The sequence below is a fragment of the Anopheles coustani genome, chromosome 3 (genome assembly GCF_943734705.1).
Source record: "Anopheles coustani chromosome 3, idAnoCousDA_361_x.2, whole genome shotgun sequence".
Taxonomy (NCBI): Eukaryota; Metazoa; Arthropoda; class Insecta; order Diptera; family Culicidae; genus Anopheles; species Anopheles coustani.
The window spans coordinates 1,345,143-1,364,024 of record NC_071288.1 but is presented as its reverse complement, the minus strand read 5'-3'; the positions used below and the strand labels follow the sequence as shown (position 1 = coordinate 1,364,024).

At 47.4% G+C, this 18,882-nt stretch overlaps 1 protein-coding gene across 1 annotated transcript in view; it reads left to right on the top strand.

The window, feature by feature from the left end:
- Positions 1–18,882, top strand: part of LOC131261493 (homeobox protein cut) — a 157,606-nt gene that overhangs the window by 67,232 nt on the left and 71,492 nt on the right. Inside the window, exon 3 of the mRNA XM_058263541.1 lies at positions 4,900–5,706. Within this exon, the coding sequence (XP_058119524.1) occupies positions 4,900–5,706 (807 nt within the window). The remainder of the gene's footprint in view (positions 1–4,899; positions 5,707–18,882) is intronic.

Genomic DNA, 18,882 nt, shown 5'->3' with positions numbered 1-18,882 from the left:
TTGGGTAATTCCGTTCCTCCAGCCATTGCGCCCCTTTTTGAGCGACAAGGAGATGTATGGAACAGGAAAAGAAAGTGAGCTTGACGGATTCTCACCGAACGTCGCGTGATGTCTCTGCAAAGGAAGTGAAGCAAAGAAGAAGCAAAAGAAAGAAAAACGAGATCATCTTATTATTCAAATGAACATACTTTTATTGTGTTTGATTCGTGCATTGTGCCCGGATGCTCAGGAAGGCGAGAGGATGGCCAACAAGGAATAAAAAATAAACCGAGGGAACCATCGCGCGCTGGTATAGGAATTCACATGCCCATGTGGTATCTGCACCGTGGCGGTATTGACGTTCGGCAAAGGAAGGCAGGCACACAACGGCCCTGAATAGGAACAACAACTACCAGGCCAGTACTGTGAGAAATATCTAAATCGAATCTGGTTCGAGGCGAGACAGTTGTTAAGCAGACGAAAAAATAAATACTCGATCTATACCGGGACGCAAGCGACGAGGTGGCATTGCTTCGGGCGGTGGAAACCCGGGAAGAAGCGTTCCCAAAAGAATGCGCTCGGAGCAATGAATGGAAGAAGCCTCTTGCATGAATGAAATATGTGAAGCGACATCGACGCAACGACGATCATGAGGCCACGCAGTTTTTTGGGGGGAACGGGAGTGACCGAAGAAAGAGGGCGCGAAAGAGGGCGAGAGTGAATGAAAAATAATATTGAACCAGAATAAAAAAAGCGATATGGTAATGATGGGAAAACGATGCCAAACTGTACCGCACCAGGCAACGAAAACCTTCGAAAACGAACGTCTGCGATCGGAGACTGCCCTTGCCTTGCGCCCGGCATCCCTTTACCCGTTCCCTTTCCCCATCGGACTCATTCGAGCGTTTTTGTGAATGAATTAATATGCTCGCGAAGACGATGCAAATGACAGATCGAGGCCGCCCCAGAACGGATGAATGAACGGCTTTTCGTTCGAACGATGGGCCGTGCACACGTCTCTGCTATTTTATTGAACCGAACGTACTCGTCGATGTGCATTCGCAAGGTTTGTCGAATTTGCATAACACGACGAGACTAAAATAACGTTTATGACGACATAAGTCTGTCGTGGAAAACCTGCAAAAACCACATTGTGTAGTTTGCAGTTCAAAACCTTTGCCTAAATACTTGTTGCATCGGTGACGTTCATCGATTGGAAACTAGACACGTCTGGAAATGCAACTCTCGCCTTATGTTTCGTGTCGGCTGTCAGATGTCATCGCGCTAGCTTTGGAGACAGTCTCGTCTCAGTTCATTTGGAAACCGAATCGAGTCAATGAAACCATCTCCAAGACGGAACGGAAACACGACTCACCACACGCTTCGTCGTCTTCGACCAGCGCCTTTTGCCTGCGGCAATCGATCGAATGCCGGACTTGCAGTGCGCATGTGCATCGGGTCGATGCATCGGAATCGGAAAATTGGTGATCGAAACGCGAAACCGAGCGAAATGAAGAGTGAAAGCGAGAAAGGCACTTCGCACGGAGAACGAGACGGCTCGAATTGCATCCATCGTCTCGATTGCACCAAACTGCATCTCCATCCAACTACGGGGTTTCATGGAAGTGGTGTCAATACCAGTCGTTGCTGTGTGTGTGTGTATATTGGTGGAAAAAGAGCAAAAGAGACAAGAGTAGCGCTGCAAATGTCAATGAGCAATTAATAGGAAGGAAAAAACAGACCTTTTCCACCTTTTGCGTTCTGGTGCTGACAAACACTGATATTTATCAGCAATTAATACTTCATGCTTCACGTCCAGTATCTCTTTCTCGCCACCTCCTCCCCCCAAAAAACTCGCTGTCAACTGCAATGAATGGTCAACCGCACCACGCAACTCCGATTGGTGGGGCAAGGAAAATGCTGGATCCGTTTCCACTTTTTCGAGTGGCTCCCGTTTGACCAATTGTCATTTCATCGATGCATTTTATGTGCGATGCTTCGCGTTCGGTCGCTGGCAAAACATAAACGCCCACCGACCGCGTTGATTTGCATGCGCACTCGGCGGAAATCACCGGGTCCGGTGGAAAGCTTCCGGGCGAAATGTCGATAAATTCCCTCGGCTTCGACTCGACGGCTCGGTTGAAACAAGGGGGCAGACATAAAAATTGAATTGAAATTGAAAATGTTCGCCATCGTTTACTCGACAATATTGTTTTTCCGCTTCGCGGTTCGGTGTGACCTCGCCCTATCGCACACAAACACCACGCTGGAATAATTCGATGATTGTGTGTTTGTACCGCCATGAACTGCACATGAACAGAGCGCGCGCCTGGTTTTGATGTTATTTTTGTTTATAACAATTTCAATAAAATCCAACCACCCACGGTGAATTTTCCAGCATTCCTTCCATCCCCTGGTCTGCCCCGGATATGGTTGAGTTTCTCTCATTCATAATGTACTTCCTTTTCGGTCTGCTTTTCGAACAGCACAAGAACGAGGATAAACGTCGAATTTTCGGATATATTTTAATTTTGATCGAATGGATCTTTCGCTAAAATCTTTTTATTATATCCCAAGTCCGAAACAACAAACATAGTTTGGATTAATGATTTACAGACACGTACATTGACGCTTGTTTTCCACACCACGAAAAGAAACAAAGCAAGCGTGGGGATATTTAGGCATGAATTTTCCAAACACTTGAACTAAAATAGATGATAAACTGTTGAAGTAAATCATCCAACGTCACATAACCATTACAATAACGCCGCATCCTGATGCACAATGGCGCACTGCAGCCTATTTCCGGCCGCCAATGCTACCAATGGCCCAGTCATGCAACTTGATATCATTCGCACACCTTTTGGTGAGTATTTGTTTTCCGGCGAACGAGTGAAAAAACCGGTAATTACAGCATTAATTATCGAAATAATTATCGCGCGCCGTTCGGGCCGTGGCCGTTTTCGTGTGGCAAAGCCGTTTTTCAATCAAACTGCGGCTGTGTTGTCCGAAAGTTTGGTTACCAGATAACTGGTGAAAAATTGAAAAGAGGATGAAAAAGGCGACACACATATAAAACCGTAATTATTGCGACAGGCGTACATAAACAAGTGGAATATTGATAAAATGAATGGCCAGCTGCCTCGCGATTTTCACATTTCCGTATTGCATGATGCGAGGTGAAATGGAACACAGTTGGTATCATTTGAAGTGGAAAAAACCCCCACAGTTTATGAAGATCAATATTCATGATCGATAGCTGCCGTAAGATCGGTAAGATTTTTCTCCAAAATATTGAAATCTATTTATAACAGAAGGCACTAAAGAGCGCGATTGTTTACATTTCTCTTTTGAGTGATCGTGTCACAAACAATCACTCACGATCTCGATTGATCCTCGTTCAAAGTCACGCGTCACTGTCACCGCGTTTGAAGAGGAAACACTTCTTATGCGCCATCGATCACGGATAGTTTCTTTTTCCTCCCCCCCCTCTGGACGTCAGCGCGTGCTGCGATGATATTTCCAGAATTCGCAGAACCAAAACGCACGGAACGTTGCCGGCACCGGATTAAAATATTAATTGCAACATTAATTAAGAACGGTCCACGGCACCCGCGCGACTTCTGTCGGTTCCCTTCGAGCATGCGAGCTCTCACACATCATAGAAACCGATGTATGTTTATCTTGCTAATTGGATCAATTTTCACGCGTTCGATGTTCGTCGGAAGCGTTCAAGGAAAACTCCACGCGAACTCGAGCGACACTTGCTCCACGCGGAGGGCAGGAGCCATTGGAAAATTTATGTTGTCCACCGCGTCCGTCAACGCCCCTTCCTTGTCCAAACCCGGCGACCATCTCATCGGAGCGCCAACATCAAAACCCCGTAAGATGTTTATTTTCCTAGCGAACGAGCGAGGAAATGGGGGGCGGCGCTTGCCCGAGTGCAACGATGGGAAATTCGGGGAAAAAACTATGTTTGGAGTCGCTTCAAGTGGATACTGAAATTTTGAGCCCGCTTGTAATAACATTTCAGCTGCACACAACATTTTACTTTTCCCCCGCTTTCCACTCCCACCCACCCCCTGACGGAAGGGGAGCGCCGCCGACAGAATTCGATATTTATAGCCTATTAGTTTCGATTTCTGTCGCCCTTCTCCATGGCACGATGCGCTTCGATGCCGGGAACGCAACCGGTGCAACAGTTGCTGCTCGAGCAACATCTCTTTGATCCGTTTCCTTTGGATGACGCACTCTTCCGTGTATCGATCGAGCTCTCCGGGTGGGGGATTTCGGCAAGCAAAACGTACTGCAAAAAGTGATCCACGGCTTTCAAAAAATGTCAAGAGATGTGCATTAGATTTAACGAGCGGCCATTGCGGAGAGCGATTGCCATTATTATTGTTGTTGGTATTATCGCACGATAAACGCGTGAGATATGCCCTAGCGGGTTGGCAAGCGGTACCTAAAAACAAATATTCTTCCCGGTACTGGGGAAAAAAAAACTCCACACTACAATGTTTACGCAAATAAGCTGCAGAGAGACGGGAGGGTCGGCGGGCAGACAATCGTAAAAATTCAATTTAACACAAATTGACGGACCAAACACCGGCGGGCATTTTTAATGATCTCATACGTGTTTTGCTTGCGGGGAAGGAGGTTTTATTCGATGCGATTAATTTAAATCTTTCAAGAACGTTCGAAGGACACCGGTGTGGAAGGTGTCGTAAGCCGTTTCTGGAGGGGAATAGGTGGTTAGGGGAGGGGAGAATTGATGTAGATAACCCGGTCGGTCGGTGGTGTTGAAATAAAACGATATTTAGTTTTTGTCTTGGCTGCGGCGAGAAGTAAATGCAAACAAAAACTCCCTACCCAAAGTCCGGCCTCAGGTAATGAATTTTATTTTTCCCGTTTCCATTACAGCGTGCCACGTTGGCGGAAAAAGAAGTGAACTCGCTCAAAGAGAAACTGTCGACCACGACGACGACGACGACGACGACGAACAGCGCCGGCTGCCCCGACGAGACGGCCATGGACGTCACCATCCCTCCGGCCCTGTCGCTGCCACTGCCCCTCGCCCTGCCGCTGGCCACGACGACGTCACCGACGCCCACCTCATCGCCGCCCTCGATGATGGTCGAGCAGAACGGCGTTGCGCCACCCTCGCCCTCGACGACGCCCGGCTCGGAGAGTGGCAGCATTGGAGCCAACGGCCAACGGCCGGACGCCGCGCTCAGTCCGTGCGAGAAGCCGACCGGAGGATCGCGAACACCGACGACGACCGAACCGCGCGCTCGAACACCGGAACTCGATCGCAAGGCGCAGCAGCAGCTGGAGCTGGCCGCCCTCACGCACACCCTCAACAACAACTGCATCGGCAGCAGCAACAACAATCACAGCGGTGGCCACCATCACCACCACCTCCACCACCGGTCGCCCACTCCGCCCCCTGCGCCTGCCTCGACGGTTACGTCCACGGAGAAGATGGAGTGTGAAAGTGTTAGTAGTGTACATACGGCGGGCGAAGAGGCCAGTTTGAAGGCGAGGGAAGGATCACGCTACGACGATGGCAAGGAGGACGAAATGCACACGGGAAACGGGGAGACTTCAAGTAGACCTCAGAGCAGTGGACTGGAGGAGCCGAAGCACAGCAACGACTCGTCGAAGGACCCCGTACTGGAAGGCAGGACGAGATCGCTGACCGAGGAACTGTCGGCCAAGGACAGAGAGGTGAGTGACCAATCTTTTTCTCGGCTTTGTTTTATCTGCATTAAGAACGCTTATCAATCCACGAAGAAGAAGGACCTCGTAAAGAACACGAAAAAACATTACCGTTCGCTTTAACATCGGATAACTTTGCGATGAAAGGAAAACATCACTAAGTCCTACAAGCGATAAATATTTCGTAGGGTAATTTTTGCTGAAAAAGATTGGATTTCACCGGAGAGATGATATGAAGGCTCGAAATAATTCATAATTTTATCGAGCTATCGTTATTGTTCCGTGTTCTTGCGGTATTTTCCTTTCCCACCCCCTTCTCAACGCTAACGAAAGGGGAATTTCTCTTTGATTAATTTCATCACACTTTTTTGTTTAATTAAACCGTTGCGCGATCTATTTTTGAATGCAGGGGGATTCGTTTCTCTTTCCTGCCGGGAGGGGTTTTTCCTTTTTCTCTCCACTGGTACCGTTCGTGGATGAACTTTTTTTTACTCTTTTCCTACCCCACGTGGGTGGTCGAAACGGGGGTACGGCCTGAGACCAAAGCCAGCTGCCAAATCCTCCGGTGACCACCGAAGGAAAAACAAGCTTTTGATTTATATTTACTGAAAAATAATGAAAACTTTTCTCCCCACGAGCGGGGAGTGGGTGGGGGGGAATGGAAAACAATCTGAAGGATCCAAATCGACCAAAGGAAGACAAAAAAAAAACCCAACCGAAATGTTTCAAACTGCAAGAAGAAAAGAGTTTTCTTATCCCGAAGCGAGGGTCTCGGGAGAAGTTATTTTTTAAAACATCCCTTGACCACACAGATGAAACAATGATCAATAGGTTCGGAATAAAAGGAAAATGAATTGCGAGGGTGGTTGGTTGGTAAAAAAAAATAAGAGTTGGATAACAAAACGAAAGAAAAAAAACCGCTGCCAAACAACGTTCAAGCAAATGTTGGGGCGAGCAACATGAAACGGAGAAGCGAAAGAAAAAACGAATGAAAACAATGTTTCAAATAACAATACAATCGGTTTTTTATTACATAATTTATGTACAATTCATTGAATTTCGCCTTTGTTGCCACGTTCCTGGTGGCAAGGCACACACTTTTTGTATCGCTCCGACAGAAAAGCGGGGGAAAAAATTGCCGTTTCTTATTTTCAAAGGAAACTCCTCACAGAAAAGAATTCAAAAACCGATTGACGGCGGTTTCTCGTACCACAAGTATGGAGTATTTCCTTTCCTTTACAACCCATCGATGTTTACTCCTTCGCATCGTCGAAAGACGATGTTTTCTTCCACGCACCAAACGGTACTGATTGACGTTTGCTATCAGTTTTCCACTAGGGCGATTTTCTTTCCATCGAAGGAGGCGAAGAAAAAACCTACTGCGATTGCAACGCACACACCCTTCAATGAATGCCGTTTGTGCGTGTCATAACAACTTACTTCCTTCTTTTTTTTCGTCCGTGACTCCGTTCGCTGGTCCGATGTCTGGTGGGGATGCGAATCCGGTGCACAAACATGCCACCTCCCACCCCCCACCAGGGCACCCCTAATTTCAAATAATCTCTTCATTGTGGCAAATCGAATCTTGTGATTCCGATGTTTTCGTGTCCGATGCCTTTGTCGCCGTTTCCGTTTTTTCATCGAGGGAGAAAAAAAGCGTCTTACCTTCTTCCACCCCAAAAGTGTGATAAGAACGGGCTTGGCTTCGTCTTCTGGGGCGAGAGAGGAAAAAAACGAAACGATACCGCACGCTTGCACGCAGGCACGTACCCAAACAGTCGGGCCGATAAAAATCGCTTGTTGATTCTCGCTTACCGATCGGAAGTTGTTGTCGAAATGGGATGGGTTGTTTTTTTCTCCTTCTTCTCTTCCTTCGCCAGAGAAAGAGGCACTTGGAGAAATGATGTATCCCTCTTTTCACACTTTCACTCAACCCCGACCGGAGCTAATGAAGTAGGCAGGAGGGGCGTTGGTGGCCACTTGAGGAATTAGTAAGATACACTCGTAAATCCACTTATCGACCGACCCAAGATTCCGTTTTCCTTGCGAGAAAGCAAAAGGCCATCCCGAAAAGGTGATGGGAGTTTGACCGGAAAATTTCGCCTTTGACCGGCCCCTTATGGCCCGGTACCTTCCTCCTTGGGAGGGTATGTTTACTCGAAAAGGGAAATGGCAGTCTCCTATTCCTTTTCCTAGACGATGCGCCTGCCTGAGAACGATCTGAGAAATCTTTGGGTGTCGAAGGTTTTGGGGTGATTTATCGCCTTATTTTCCGGTCGAAGGATCAAAGGACCTCCGTGCCGGGTGGAGGGGCCTTTCTGGAGATGAAGATGGAGAACATTTTCTACATCTTGTGGTGCTGTCCTTTCGATTTCACTCGGCTTCCGGTTTGAGTTCAGAGTTCGATAGGCCGCGCGATCGTTTTGACCGAAGAAGACATTCTAGGACAAATCATTTGCATTTCTCTCGTTTGCAGAACCTTTAGTCCTGCAATCATTTGTCTCTTTGACCTTTGTGATTCAAGCACATTCGTTGTTTTCTTTTCAATCATCTTTTCCCATAGATTGTTGCTCTTTTCTGAGAATCGTTTCAGTTATAGTTAACCCAAGCATAAAGGAAACACAAAGTGCGGGAAAATATATTTTCTGCTTGATTTTCCGACTGTGGAGTGATTTTCACACTCCAAGGCTGATCCCTTTCCAACGTTTCCTTCAACCTTTCACGCCTATCCTTTAGGAGGATGGAGAAAGAAAAATAAACAGTATCCAATTTCCTCGCTTTTCCGTTCCAATGACGAACGGATTGTGTCTTTTTTTCCTCGAAAGTGTCGGGGAAGGAAAACACGTTTTCCCACGGTTTTTCCCATTCGGTCTGAGGCACGTCCGCAAGCCAAACGATGGTTTGTCAATAAGTTATTATCTTGTTTACGGACTTGTTTGGCTACGGTTCGGTGTGATGGATTTGCAGCTCCCCTTTTTCTCTGCGGCGCGGGAGGCGATGAAGCGCTCATAAATTTAACGGTGGAAAAGTATTACAAAAAAAAAAAAGAAAAACAACTGAAAACATCCCTTTCGACCAAAACCAGCGAAACACGTGGTAATAACTTCATAAGCTGTTTGTTTTCCCATCGTCCAACGGGACGGGACCTTGCGGCGTCTCGGGCGAAAGTTTTCCGAAATTGAACCGAAATTGGGTTCGTTTCGCCTCGTCTTCGATCCGCTGGCAAAAAAAAGGTAGATCGGAAAACACCACCAAACCCTAGCGGAATCGATGGAATTGCCGGTCCGGAAGCGGCGGGGAGGGAAAAACACGTTCCGAAGGGTGTAAAATCTGAAATTGATCTATAAAAAGTCGTAAAAAACACAACTTCGCAAACCGGAGAACAGTTTAAGGTTCGGAAGTGGAGAGAGGAAGACCAAAAAAAAAAGATACTCCCTCCGAGAAAAAAAAACAGGAATCCAAACACCACCAGAAGGTGTCGGAATTGGGTTGGCATAGATATCCTTTTCCGGGCCCGGCTCGACGTTTTCGGTGGAAAATATTTGAAGAATTTGATACCATCACAGGTTGAGCGTTTACTTGCCAGTTTTCGGGCGCCTTTCACAACGCAGCGGGAAGGAGGTGATTTTGTGGTTGTGGTAAAATTTAACAATCACCCAACACTGGTGCGAGAGAAAGGGACAATGTATGTGAGGGTGAACGGAAGAGGGTAATGTGTTGGTGGTGGTGGTTTATGGCGGAATTATAATGAGCCGCATGGGTCGATTGATTTGCCGGAGGTTCGACTCACGGAACGCCACTGGATTTTGATGCGGAGTAATAATCGTTTATTTACGACATTTATTGAATCGTTACCCGAGGAAAAGCGAGTCCCAGCCATTACTCCCATCCACGACCAGGCGTCTCCATCGACGAGGCGAGGGCAAACACCAAACTCCCCTCCACAAAAGAAATTCGAGGCATCTGGTCGCTTTCGGGAACGAGAACATGCACACCGCGTTTTAATATGCTGCGAAGGGTGAGAAAACCTGCAGTGTTGCTATTTTCCTTCGGTTTCATTAAAATTTCCCGAAAGTGGCTGCAAAGAAGGTGGAAAGTGTACAGTTTTCCACTCGCACTGCAACCGAACACGAACACCGTACGCTATGTTCGCTGCCAAACGAGAGCCCTCCGTGCGCCTTTTTGCCCCGGGAAAAACTTGGTGAAGGCACCATTAGCATGTAAATTTTCCACCCATCGGAAGGATATTGGAACGGGAGCATTTTGTGCAACGATGAAACAGAAACGCGGGTACGAGAAAGAAAGCGTTTCTTCCTGATTCTTTCTTCGGTTTGAAGCTTCCCGGACTCCACTTCCACCACATGAGGACGAATGGAAAAATGCAGCACACCGTGTGCCCACTCGGTGTGCAGACTAATTTACACAAATCGAAATGCGACTTGTTTTCGCTTTTTCTACGTTAATTCTTTTTCTCTTGCCTCTTTTCCTCCTCCGACATCGGGAGTGTTTGTTGTGTTCACAATTTCGATACCGAACAACAAACTCAATCCATTCCCAGCGTCTTAAACTAGCGTTCGTGTTTCCCTTTTTCCCCGGGGAAAACGTTCATCGATGAGGTTCGCGATTTTCCCGAGCACACAATGGCAATCCTTTCGCGCCGTTAAAACGGGTTGGAAACTTTTGCGGGATGACTTGGTCTTAAATAAAGTCGAACCAGAGAACGACGAGCATCGAGGTTCTTTGTACTCATTTTGTTGTCTGCCTCCACGAAAAACCCCCATACCCTAACCCTTTCCTCGGCCCCGGTTATCTTCTGCATTTCTCTCGCACTGCGGAATGAAAGTGAGAAATGAGCTACACGATACCATCATCACAACCGCATCGAATCGCCGAATCGTTCGTTTTGGTTGCATCGCGGCCAAAAAACCGATCGTATGACGGCGGGCGGGACGGGTAGGACGGGCAGGGGAGGTTGGCAATCTGCTCTTTTTGTGAAGCTACGACAACAGCAACAACACCAACCACGCCGGCCTTCGGGTTGTGCTGAGGATTGCCCAGACGGCCCAGACTGGGGTTCGGTTGGTTTAGCTGCATGAATTATGCAGTAATGACAAAACAATATGTAAACTATAAATATCACTAAACCTGCTAATTCGTACACAGCACCCCACACTGACGGGGGATAAATAAACCAACTGGTTTTGGTGACTCTTTTGATGATTTTTGTTTTATTTTTGAGTGTGTTCTTTAAGTCTTTTAGTACGTGAGTCATTTCTTATTTAAACTCTCAGACAAAAGTTTCACCAATGTATCAATTAGTTGTTGAAGATCCCAATTTTCCAAACATCTCAAACAGCCCCAAATGGGAACGAATATAGTCGCACATTGAAACACCAAATGCTCAAGAAACCCGTGGGCGTCCTTCCGAATAGAGCTGAGCGCCAATCCGGTTTCTACCGACACTGGAAAATCCTCCACCCGCTTCACGGGGGGAATTTTCTTTCGCCTCCGGACGGCGACTGTCTTCGGTACTCCCACCACGTCTTCTCCCCTCGCCACTACCACAGCTCCTTCAACGCTTCCGCTATGTGGCTTGGGTGCACTTTGGAGTTACGAAATGCAAAAAGCAAAAGCATCCCAGTAGTGCATGGAGCATGAACACCAAGTCCGGTTTTACTTTTGGCGGAACGCGCGCGCGGGTTGGCAAAGGGGAAGCTATAAGAGGGGGTAGGATAAAATAGTCCAAATTTCGTAAGTGTCAAAACAAAACATACTTTCCGTATATTTATAGCATTAGTGCCGTTACTTCGCCTCCATGAAGTGGATGCCATTTGCGGGCGCGGTTCGAATTCGTTCGAATTCATTCTTGTGGGGCTTGATGGGGTAGGGAAAAAGGAGGGAGTGCAAGCGAGGCAGGCGACGAGGGTATCACACGCTAGAGCATACGGCACAAAAAGCGGTACAAGTTAACCATATAATCAAACAATCCGCCTACACCATTTCCTCCATCGACACGCCGGAGCAATGTCACTTTTGCGCCAGTTTTTCCTGACTACCAAACGATCCGACGATTCCTGACCCACCAACATACACACTTTCTCCCTTTCTCTTTTACGGGTAAAACTTTTGTCGCATTCGTTCCATCTCCAACGCACGCCGCGCAAAAGAAAAGTCGATCGTTTCGAGGTTTTTGGATTGTTTTCGATTTGTTTCCATTTGGCCCAGGATGAGACGCGGAGCGTTTTTCCGGACCGTGCGCCACGCCACCGTGTTTTTCCGCGGTTTGGTGTAAATCCGCAATCCACAGCTGCGTTTGTTGGCTAATGGATGGCTCGATGAAAGTTTTCCCCGACCGCTTGTGCTTGCCGCTTTGACATTTTCCCGAGGAACCCACGGTGAATGGAATGACACAACATTAGCATTTGATCGAATTAAAAACTCAATCGTTTCGTACTGTTGTTTTTCCCCCCCGCAGTTCTCCAGTGTGAGGAGGGTGGGTAGTAAAAGGGGTGAAAATGTTTTTATTGATAAAATATCGTTTGTCGTTTGTGTTCGCCTCACTGGCAAACCATTGTGTGCCCCTCCTTCCAAAGGACCAAAGGCAAGAACCTGAAACAAATTATAAAACCGAACCGAATCGAAACTCCTTGTTCACGCGTTCATTTTCTCCAGGGCACCCCCCCGCCCCCACGCCTTTCTCCTAGCTCTCTCATTTTGGCGTGCGCGTTTTTCGTCAAACCCACGTCAACTGTGAGCCCCCTCGCTGGAAAATCCACCGGGTCGGTTAAGCCGCCGGTGTTGTCGGTGGGAGAAATGAAAGGTAATAAAAATAAAAAGTTCTTATCAGAAGGAAAGTTGAAATTTATATGCAAATGTTTTTCGGTATGTTTTCCCGCAGTACGCGAGCGGGCGGAGGGGGGGAAAAGGGTGAAAATGGTGCCACACGAATCCATTTCCCACCAATTTCCCTCCCATCCTCTCTTTCCCCGGAGATGGAGTGTTTGTTTTCTGTTCCACTCTCCCTTCGTCTTCGAACCCCCCCAGAAGAATTGGATCAAACGGTGCAAATGTCTTCCTCCCGGCGTCGTTGACATTCAACTTCGATTAAATGGCACCGTCATTGGCGCATATCGTGTGTGTGTGTGTGTGTGTTCTTTGTTGCTGCGATTTCTAGTCCGGAGTGCGTTCCGGCCTAAGGGTACGCGAATCGTTTGTGATTTGTTAGGAAAAACTTTCCCGGCCCTGCTTTTCACCCCTTGCCAGGCACAATCACGTGAGTGATTAACAAATAATACTGCCACCACTACCTCTACCACCACCACGCACCGCATAATGTATCGCGGTCCTGCTAGAGGTGGAATAAATTATCAGTAATCGTTGGCGTTGGGGGTTGGGAAAGTTTCAAGGAACAACCCACCCTCCAAGGAGGATGTTTTCAATCGTGCCTTCGAGTACCGCCAGGCTTTTGCTAAGCCTTGCTCACATGTCATTGAGAACCCCCTCCCCCCGGGCGACGAAGGAACGACACATTCCACCCAATTGCATGCTACTTGATTTATTGCGTTTATTTTATCGAAAAATCGTTCGAAACATTGTGGGTTCGGGTTGCACCGTTGAGAACGTTTAAAATGGCATTAATCGAATCGGTACCGGCGTCGGAAAAGGAATGATTCATCCATGGTTGTGGGCAAAGAACCCATGCAAACTTGGCTCACTGGTGGTGAAAGATCACCTAATTAAGGTTGCAATGATTCACCTCACCGGAGGGGAAATGGTCAAATGCTGATCGTTCATCATTCCAGACCCGCACCCGATCAGTGATTTGAAAAAGAACTCTCCTCCTTCACACGTTTCTATTTGACATCTGGCAGCCCTCTCTGCCCCAACCACAACCAAAACGGATGCATGTGCGTGTCGCAAAAGACACACACCGCAAGCAACCGAAACCGAGTGCGTGAACACATGCCGGCGTCTCTGGTAGTTTTCCAACCGGACGTGAACAAGTGGCGTCACCGTTTTTCGTCCGGATTTTCGCGAGATTTCCTTCCCATTCCTTCATTGCACCACGCGGGACCTGTTTCGCCAGTGATTTATAAGCAAAATTTATGATTTATGCTCACTTTAACATTCGGTTGGAGGCACATACATGCACACCCGCCTGCACTGTGGGCCCGGGTTGTCCGGCCAGATTCCTTCGGTTTACAAACAGCGGAGAACGCTGAGTGTATAAATTACGTTGGAGTTTGGAGGGCCGTCCGAGCCCCAATGCACATTTTTTTAACACATTTCTGCGGTCGCGTGGAAGATTGAGATTGCAGGAAAAGCCACCGCAAAGGGAGGGGGGTTGATGGTTGGTGCAACGCAAGCAAATGTAGCTTGCGATTTTCTTCGTGTTGCCTCCATTTCCTACGTGTGCGAAAAACGCATTTTCCAAGGGCGCAAGCAAAGAGATAGTTCCGCGAGCAGCGTTCAGCGTTGCCTGCATTTCACTGCACATTTTATCGAGTCAATGTGCGAATGGAGAAAGAATTGTGCCGTCAGTTGCAATGGGAAGGGACAAACCATAAAGATCTTTTTCCACCAGCTCTAAACACACCCGCCACACTTTGCGTTTTGACTCTGTATCTATATCTTTCGGGACGGAGGATTTTTAACATAATTAATGAATGAAAGTGCAGTTAGGAGAATTTTAGCATCGTTCTTCGAGTGGCTGTCATTTTTCTGCATCCCGTTTTTTTCTGCGGTATTTTTGCTTCCCTACAGCAAAAGTTTTCCATGGAACCCCCCCAGTACCGTCACATGTTTCACTGGCAGCAGATGCAACACAAGCGGTGGAAAAATGCAACAAATGCCGGGAAAAAACCGAAATCCCACACACATGAAGCACTTCGGGTCCTTTTCGAGGGGGGGGTGGGGACATGGCTTATCCCTGGGACCTCGGGGACACTTCATCATGCCACAGCTTCACCAGGAGCAGAAGGAAAAGAAACCGAGCGCTGCTGCTGCTCACCCAAGCGCGTTTTCGAATGTGATATTTATATCCTTTATCCAAGCCATTTAACGAAATGTCCATAAAGGTTTTGGTCCCTTTGCTTCCCGATGCTGCTTCCATTTTTTTTCTCCCCAGGACAGGATGGATGCGAAGCGAAATCAGTGGAACGAGCAAATTAGTTGATTCTGTGGTGTGCATTTCACGCATACGATTGAGGGTCTGTCTTTTTGTGGATTTTTTTAGTCTTGCATTCTTTTATTTCTGCAATCCCTAACTGGGGACTGCAGTCATTTGTGCATTTTATTAATTCTTATGAGAATATGGAAAACCACACACTGTGGATAAGAACATGTTTTCCACGCTTGTAGCAATGTTATACAATTAGAAATAAAATCCTTTTTGAATCTTGAGAATACGAAAAAGTGCAATAAACATGAAAAAGGATGTAAACCTAAAACGTATTACCCTTTCTACTTGTGGGTTTTCGTGTAAGCCGGCACCCAAATTGATGCAAGTAAACTGCAGCAGAAAAGTAATTAAGAGCTCGCGACGCACCCTTCCCCCCCCCCCCCCCCCACCCCTGCAGAACTGCACCATTCTTCTCTCCGTCTCCGCCAGTTTAATTATCGATGCCATCGAACCAGACGGATGGGCGGAGGGAAAAGTTTCAAATTTTTGGAAGTACAGACACACATTTCCGTGGAAAAACGAAATCGCGCTTCCTTTGGTGCATGGCTTCATGGCGTGGATTTTATCTGCCCGCTAGGTTTTATTCCTTGTTCTTACCCCCCAATCCAAGACGCCTTTGCCTCGGTGCATCGTATTCGTTTGGGGAGCCCCATGAAACATTACAATTTACCAAACCTCCAAACTCGGGTCTTAGTGGTGATTAGTAGTTTACTGGATCCCGTACCGAAACAATCCCACTATGGATCGAACTCTTGTCGTTTAAATGGCAGCGATGGTTGGGTTTTCGGGCGGTACGTGCAAAAAAGGGGAAATTTTTGTAAATTCTTAATTAAAACAAACTCCATATCTCATAAAGATCTCGCAAGAGGCATAAAACACGCTTCGGTTTTGGGTAGCGAAAATATTGCTGAAAGCCACCAACCAAACACACCAAACCAGTCGCGATGCAAGTGAACGACCGTTAAAAAGAATAAAACCGGTGAACGAAATTACCAGCTTTTGCTAAAAAAAAAAAACGGAGTAGAAAAACAAAAACCTCAGGGCCTCGCCCGCCGAGGGCCGTAAGGGACCATAAAACTCCAGAACGGTATTTAAATTAAAACTGCAATAAAGCACATGCAACGTTTTATTTTCGGCGCAACTAAACAGAAATCCCCCTTCTGGCAGAAAACCCAGCGCACATTCACAGGTTCCCTCACACCGGAAGTGGTGGAACCAACGGTTGAAAGGGGAGGAAAATGGGCAACCCGGGGGAATGGCGAATCGATTGCGGTTGCAACTGCACGATCATGTGCTCGTTTTTTCTGCGCCAGCACGTTCGAGTGACGATCGCGCATGCTACCTTTAAGACGTGCACCACGTGACCGACCATGCGTCTCCAGTGTCGGCTTTGGCGGCTCCTTTGGAAAAGCGGACTCCCACCATAAATCGTGCAAATCGGCTGCAATTAATCAATAAGCGCGAGGAACGTCTCCGGCATCCTAATTCGTCGAATGGGATGAAGAAAACAAATCCCGGGAGCGATTTTCCCAGCAAACGCTTACCAACCCTCCCGCAACGAGTGGGGAGAGACAAAGAAAGAAAACGAAAGATATGGTGTTTGATTTTTGCAAGCATCTGTTGTTTTAAACGGTGCGACTCGCTTCGAAGAGAACACACACAAAAACAAGGCTCAAAAGAAATGAGTTCAAAAGTCACATTAATTTCGATGCACGAACACGATCTGCACTTTACCTTCCCTCCCCCCTTTCGGCCTCCTCTTCCCCAGCACTCCCGGACACCAGACAAACGAAATACATGTAAACTGACATAGAAACACTAAACGCACTCTTGTTCGGTCGTTTGTTTCGCCGGTCGAAGGCAGTTCCGTTTCGGTTTCGGCTAGCACCTATTTCACTACATTAAACATTCTTCTCCAGTCTCCATCTTCACTCACCTCTTGTGCCAACCCTTTGCACCTCGTTGGATTGCGGAAGCCCACCCAAAGACCAACATGGGGTGAGGTGAGATACACTTTCCATTCTGCCCTCTTTGCACTTGTAACGGAGAATACAAAATTATTAGTCCGAAATTAGAACATCGAAGCAACCGCCAACTAGGGATGGAATAAAAAAGCAAAACAAAACGGCGGACGGCACACTCACATGCGACGGCCCTAAACAGCAGGCCGCTAGAGGGCATAGAATAGAATGTGTTCTTCGCAAACAAAACAAACGAAAAGCATGTCGAAGCTAAACGAGTGCAAAAATAATTTTAACCTAAGCCGTAACAGTAAAAAACGAAAGTTTCGTCTCGTTGATGCGGTTCACAACTGCATTCGATGGGTGGCTTATGGTTCGAAAACATGCTTCATGTGAAGGACAAAGAGAATCTGTAGTTCTATACTGTTGCATTTTATTGATGAAACAAAATCCTTGGAATGGGACGAAAGTAGTTCAGGAACAATTAAGCGAACAAATTTATTAACGCTTAAGGACTTTATGGTCTGTATGTAATAATATTGGTCTGAAAATAGGTTTCACTTTAAGGTAAATAATATGCATCTCAATTAGTTAATCAATTTCTGTTTGAAGCAAAAGTACAACAATCCACAACCTCAAATGAGCTCCCATTTGTTCCCCGTTCGTTCCTACCACTACACTCGACATGATCCTGCTCAAGGAGAAGACAAACGATGGCGATGACGTTCCACAAAAATCCCTTCCGCGGCCACCAACAAAACCACAACGACGTGGAACAGATGGAGATCACGGTCCACCGTTTATTTACCCAGGAGAACGCGTGAAATGCTAAGTGTATCCATCTCCGAATCGATGCCCCATCCAACATCCACCTACACACGCTCTGCTCTTCTGTACTTTACGTTACGGGCAAAAACAAACGCCGAACGCGAACCACCCGAAACTGTCACTATTTCATGTGACACTTCACGCGCCCCCGTTCTCGGTTGGCATTACCTTTCCTTTCCCTCCGCACTCGAGTGGGAGCCCCCACCGAAAGCATAAATCAATCTTTAATCCCATCTCTCGAAAATATCAACCACATTCGAGAAGCGAAGGAAATCGAGAAAATCATCCGCGGAAGCAAAACGACGTCGACCCGACGCGTCGGGTTCGCCGTTCGAACAGATCACAAATGAAGTATAGAGTGTACTACCGAAACGAACGAATTAATGGGCGCGGGAAAACTCTAAAACCCCAGGCACGTCAGCGGCCAAAAGTGCGTGTGTGCACGGATCGATCGTGCGGTGCTTTGTGTTGTCTTGTGTTGTGGCGGACGGGCAAACACGGATGAACTTTCTTCTTCGGCAGCAAACCGTGCGCCGTGTGCGTGGAAGTGACACTCCAAATAAATCACCATCCATCGGCAATGAATCACCTTTTCACGTCGTTGTTTTCCTCCTTCGGCCCGCCACTCGGGGGAATTCCTGGTCGGAAAAGAAAAACACCGAAACACCGGTGTTTAGCTCCGCTCGCGCACTGGTATCAATATTCGAGGGCAAATTCTTCTGCGCCCAGAGCCAGAAAATGATGTACTACCTCGCAGCGACAAATTTCTTTTCTCCGATTTCCCGGCCACACTTTGGCGCGCGAGCGTATAGTAGTGTGTTGTGTGCGGTTGTGCCCGGAATGTCACCTTCCAACCTTTTCCCCCCAAGGGAGCTGCTGCTTCTTGGGGCTGCCTTCAACAAATTGCCTTCCGCTCGCGCGAGAAACCTTCCCTTTGGGGAATTCCTACACAGCGGCTCGATATCCTCAATCCGCTCGGGCCCGATCGCCGCTCGATGCAACCGGGTTTCGTGTCACTCGCAGGAAAGTGAATAACGGCTTGGTGATGCAATTTCGAAAATAGTCTTTCGGTGGATAAGCTCTAGCTCGAATAGAAGGAAATAATCTTTTTGTGCTAGGTTATGGGCCGGAATTCGGGATCCGTCGGCGGAGGGAAAACCCTTTCGAACCACACACACACACACACTCTCGTGCACATCGGCGAAACGATCATCG